We start from the raw sequence: 5,970 nt of genomic DNA, 5'->3' as shown, positions 1-5,970 counted from the left end.
CTGTCCCTGAAAACATCACATTATAAGGAGCTGTGAAAGCAGTGCTCAAATACTTAAAATAAATGTATAAAGAATTGGGGAAAAGTAAATTCATGACAATAAATATTAATCATAATAGAAATATAAAAATGTCACTGATAGTAAGGAAAGCTAAGGGAATCAATGAAATATCCATGGCAAGAGTTAGATGCAATAGGAAGCATTTTTTTTACATATTAGGAACAAAAAAATCAGCCTGAGATCATTACTTATGCAGACGTTAAAACTCACAATATGATACAAAAAAGACAAAGTTGTTCAACAGATATTCTGTTAAGTATTTGGAATAAAGCAGGGGAATATAGCCATTCCACATGACAGTGTGGAAACAACGGGAAATTTGCCATCTGTAATCCAGCTCTAGGATGCAGCGTAAGGAGGGGAGTAGGGGACAGACCAGTACACCTGAGATTGCTGGAGGACCAAGCAGAGGCTAGTATCAGAGGTAAGTGTACAGGTATTTCTTTCCTTGGTGAAAACTCTACTGAAAGTCAGTTCTACTTAGTCAGACAAAGCGAACATTTCTATCAGACCTGCAATTTTTGGTCTGGCAAAAACTATTTGAACACTTATACATTTAGGTTTTTTATTGATAGAACTTGGACCCCACCAGCAGAAATGTAATGCTGTGCACACCCAGAGATCAATCCACAAGAACGATACAGTCAGTTCAGGAAATGGGGTTTTCACATAAGGAACTGCCACAGGGCCAATCACCTCTCACCTGCTTTATATTGCACACTTGGTACTGAAATAACTCAATATTTCATTACAAGTGACAGCAAAGGTGCATGTTGTGGCAGGGGGCAAGGTATGAAGGATGGCTGGGTAAACAAGTGTGCAGAGCAGATTACCATGGGGATTAACAAGCAGGGAGGGTGGAAACAGTCCCAAGGCCAGGACTGTTAAGGAGGGACACCTGGGCGGACTAATTAGCAGTCTGCCCAGGGCTGATAAAACAGATACTGGAAGGGAGGAAAGGGGGAGAGAAGAGGGGAGATTGGGAGAGTCTCTCCTGTGGGGAGAGAGAAGCTATGAAGATAGCAGAAAGGTACTTAAGCAGGGCAGACAGGAGAAAGGTCAGAGAGGGTCACAGGCTGAAAAAGACAGGATGCCTTAATTGTCCTAGGCAAAAGGGACTGTATTTTATTTTGTTTTGAGAGCCGGAGTGATCTCATCCTTTAGTTCCTGGAGGACCGGGGCGGGGCAACTAAAAAGGGGTGAAGAGGAGATCCCCACAAGATCCCAGGCATAAACACGAAGTAAGAAAGTAACAGTCAAAGAGTACAGAGCAAAAGGGCAGGAGAAGGCCCAGTGGGCAACTGAGACAGGGTAAATCTAGAGGAGCAGGGTATAGCAAGGTCCTGCCAGGAGAGACAAGAGGATAGAAGACAGGGGAACTGCAAAGCCTAAAAGCTGCGGTTCAGACTGGAAGGATGAGTGAACTACAGAGAGACACGTGCACAACAGGTGATCCTTGTGAGCCATAAGCAGCCTCCCTTCTTACATTAACACTTACTCTGAACTAGATCACGCGGTGGACGCTAGAACGTGGGCAAACTTGGCTTAGGATGAGTTCCAGGGTAGGAAGAAACTGCAGGGTACCGCCTGTCCTCTGACATACTTTGAATTTAATGGAGGTCGCACAAGTGCAGTGAACAGCAGTTCACCTTTTGGTATATATTTGGGTAGGGCACAGGCAAGTTTAGCTCCTGTCCTTGTCCTCAAAATTTTTTTGCAAGGTCTTTGCATATATGTGAACAGTTGCAGCAGAAAGCAAAGTGAGGATGTGGCATCTTCCCTTTAAATAATTTAAAATCGGCTTGCAATTTTTTTTCCTTGTTAGAACATGGCCATCCCAAGTGCAAATTCTGACTTCAGGGAAAGTGGACTTTGACCTATTTTACTATAAAAGAAGTGTGAAGTGTGAAGAAAAGGATGTATTTTTAATGTCTGTTGTCTGAAAAAAAAGCTAACAAAATTTACACTCCCTATAAAAGGAAACATACATTAAAAAGATTTTTTTACTTCAGGAACAGCTCTTATCTAAGGATCTTGCCTAGCACAGACATAAACCTTTTTTTTTTTCTGACCAGCAGGAATTTCTCCCCTCTTTTGAGTTGGAGACCAGAGGAAATAATTCAGACTTGAAACCGAGTATGGATATAGAGTGAAACATCTCAAAAAGTTCATTTTATTCCATGTAAAGCACTGCCTGGAGGAGAACAATTTTCTACCACAGGAAAGTAGAAAAAGTCAAATATGTCCTTGCAAAATACAATTTAAGCTGAATGTAAATGAGTCGTTGCTTTAAAAGTTCATGTTCACCCTTTGGCAGGAAGCCTCTTTCAGGATTCTTCCCAGGCTGGCAGTCAATGAAGTATCATGCAAAGTATCTCTGGGACTGGCTACAAAGGGGACATGATGAATCTCTGTTCAGCAGAGACCTACGCTCCTAGGTAAGAATGAACTTGCTAAGACAATTTCACTTTTCATGGTAACTGCTGACAGCAAAGCACCTAGCTAAGAATAAGGGAATTGAGCCTCAAAGACTCACACTATGAAAACTGTGTCTGAAGAAGAACACTTAGGCTGAAAAACATGAGCTCTAGGCAGACTCTGAACTCAATCCACCTATAGCACCTGGAAGGATTAAAGCTATGGTGTATTTCTATGACACTTTTTGTCCTTCCCTTACTAGGGATGAAATTCTTTATCTGTTTCAGAAAATGAAACCTCTAAACCACATTCACACCTTTAGGTAATTTATATTAACTTTCTAAGTGTCACCATAGAGGACAATCCCTTATGGCAAAAGGTCTAGCTACAATAAAGAATATAGGTACTGAAATATAGGTGTTTCAACATCTAATTCTTTAAGGAGCTTTATCCCAACATGGAATCCTTGACTAATCACTCACATGTCCTATAAAATGCATGGGGAGAGGCTGATCAAATCAGGACAGTGATCTGAATCAGTGAATTGAATCACTGTGCCCCGAATCAGGCTGAATCTGAATCTGAATCCAAATCCAAATCGAATACTGCCCACTTCACATACCCCTACTACTTAGCTCTATTAAGAAGCAGGATATACCATACTTACTTACATACCACATGTATGTTTTCTTCAGCCCTCCAAAATTAGTGTATGTATCTTTAGCGGGGACACTGATGTAACTTTACTGGACTAGAAGCAGAGTGGAATACAGAAAGCAGACAGGGTAATTTATTACTGCCAAGATTGCTGCCAAGATGACTTCTTGCTGGGGCTGCAATGAGCAGGGGTTGAGTCCTGTGTTAACCCTCTCACGGTCAGTGGTGAAGTGGAAGAAATATGCCCCACTGGCTGACATCCTTGGAGGCCACAGCTATGATGTGATGGTTGACGCACTCATCGTGGGAATGCTTGGAGCTTTGGACCCCAGGAACTAGAGTGTCCTGCATGTCTGCTGCATCTCCCACCACCATGCCAAGCTGATGGAGTGCCTCATGGTGTCTGACACCATCCATTGGTCCCATGATATATATGTTGAGCACATCACGGGCCACCGCCAGTACACCAACCCCACCAGACTGACCACCGCTGGTCTGGACCCAGAGGGGACCTCCTGAACCCACCTCTGCACCTGATGGACTCTGAGAGGAATTTTCAATGACAGACCACTCCATTCAACCAGAAGAAATTCCCTGCAACAAGACTCTATAGACTGAGAAACTTTCTTCAACCTCCCCCTCCACCATCGTGGACCATTGTATGGGTTTGTGTGCATCTATCTTCTTTCTTTCTCAGCGTCACGACCCGCCTCTCTCTCCTTCCCCCCTGCCCCCCAGGCTTAGTTGGTTAATATTGTATCTTCTGTAACTTAGTTGCACCCCCCTCCTCATCTCCATCCCTCTTGCATTAGTCCCTCACTCGGAAGCTCTGTATTTCCCTTCTGGCTTTATCATCTTTTTGGTTCATGATTCTTAACATCCATTAATAAAATTCAATCAGACTTAACTGACTGAGGTCAAACAAGCTTATGGAATGTTTTTCTCAGACCACTTAATGGTTTAAGATAAATCAGAGTCCACCAGCATCCCAGCATGCTTTGCAGCCCTAGGCTGGGATGTGTTACCTACTCCAGAGAGCAGGGTTGGCCCTGACCCTCCTCTCTCTAGCCAGAGCAGTGAGGGCTGGAGAACAAGGGGTTGGGGGTGGGAAACCTGTCTGGGGGCTGCAGCCAGATCTGCCTGCGGGGGGAGGGGGACAGCCCCTGCTAGACATTTCCCTCTGAAGCACAGGGTTGGGGGAAGAGGGCAGGGTGGGGCAACAGCCTGAGAGGTACTGCCCCCCGAGGCAAACTCCTGCTGGGGTCTGGGAGGGGCTTTAATTCCCACTTCCCCAGCTCAGTGTGCTGCCCATGCCCCTGCTCTCTGCTGGAGCAGGGCACAAGCAGGTAACAGCTTGAGAGGGACTGCCCCCCACATGCAAACCCCAGCTGGGGTCTGGGGTGGACTTTAATCCCTGCCTTCACCAGTTCAGTGTGGTGGCACCATCACATGTATGAGCACAATCATCACATGTATGTGCTGGACACAGAAGTACAAGAGAGGGTTGCAGACAGCTTGAGCTCCTGTGACCAAAGAAAGCAGAGAACTACATTTACATTAGAAAGCAGAACCTGTAAAAGGTGGGAAACCGGAATATCTAAGCAAGGACTTTCTGAATACCTGGCTTCAATGACACACTGTGCCCTTAGGATTACCTAAGACTTATGAAAGTCTTTCTCTTGTCTTTTTGGTATATTATATTTGATTTTAAGTTAAACTATGCTGTATGTGCTCTCATTCTCTCATTATGTATCACTGGGCTGTATCTTAGCTTAGGTGAAGGTTATTAGTTGTTCTGTCATTTGCTTGAGGTTACAAAGTGCTGTGTTCAATACATGCTTGCTTCAGAGAAAGGACTATTCTTGTTTAAGCTTTTATGAATTCATTGCCACTACTTTCCCCCACCCCACTCAGTTCAGCAGTGGTGCCCCTCCCTGCATTTGACTAGGGAGTGGGGAGGGCAGAAAAAGCCTGGCAGGCACTGCCACCCCCCTGCGGCTCCCCAACCTCCAGCAGCCTAACCTGGGCTGGTGCCTGGCCACACCCACTCCTCTGGATCAGAGCCGAGAGCAGTGGGGGAGCCTTGGAGGGCTTCTCTCTTCCCTTTCCTTTAGCAGTGGTTGGCAGGCATGCTGTAGCACCCTCTGACTTCTGGCTTGAGCCACTGCAGGCATGTGGCTGCATTTCCTGAATAAAAAACAAATGTCTGCTTATTTGATTATCAATTAAGCAAATAAGCCTCTCCCTCTGCCTCTTCCTTTACTCTTCTTCCCCCCCCAACCCCGCTCGGGGAATCCCCACACTCCGAGCCCTTGGAGCTGCGGGGGTTTCCGCACCACCGCTCCATTTATGACTCACCGCAGAGGCTGTCATTTCAAGGTAGGACGCAATCCGGGGAAGGGCGCATCGATTCCCAAAATTCCTCTCATAGTCTGGGAGTGCATCCCTGCCTCCTGGACTCTCTCAGTCTCTGTCACCGTAGGTGTCCTTTCTCGTTCCTCTCAACGAGTGCATGCCCGAAGGCAACCTTAGGAAGTATTCTCCCCTCTTTATTTCTCCTTCCTGGGTCCTCATTGGCTGCCTGGGGTATTACGTTCCTCATTTCCCGGATGTCTTCATCCCCAGCAGCGGCTCCTTCATCTTGGCCACAATCAATGGCCACAAGCTAGCAGAGAGCAGATTTAGATTGGACATTAGGAAGAACTTCTTCACAGTTCGAGTGGCCAGAGTCTGGAACGGGCTCCCAAGGGAGGTGGTGCTCTCCCCTACCCTGGGGGTCTTCAAGAGGAGGTTAGATGAGTATCTAGCTGGGGTCATCTAGACCCAGCGCTCTTT

The 5,970-nt window shown here is 46.0% G+C and overlaps 1 protein-coding gene across 1 annotated transcript in view; it reads right to left on the bottom strand.

Moving 5' to 3' along the window:
* Window positions 1-5,970, bottom strand: part of TPO (thyroid peroxidase) — a 148,634-nt gene that overhangs the window by 124,401 nt on the left and 18,263 nt on the right. The window contains exon 3 of the mRNA XM_025203384.1: window positions 5,613-5,800. Within this exon, the coding sequence (XP_025059169.1) occupies window positions 5,613-5,800 (188 nt within the window). The remainder of the gene's footprint in view (window positions 1-5,612; window positions 5,801-5,970) is intronic.

This window comes from Alligator sinensis, unplaced genomic scaffold (assembly GCF_000455745.1).
Source record: "Alligator sinensis unplaced genomic scaffold, ASM45574v1 scaffold832_1, whole genome shotgun sequence".
NCBI classification, from domain to species: Eukaryota; Metazoa; Chordata; order Crocodylia; family Alligatoridae; genus Alligator; species Alligator sinensis.
This window is presented reverse-complemented; position numbering and strand designations above follow the sequence as displayed.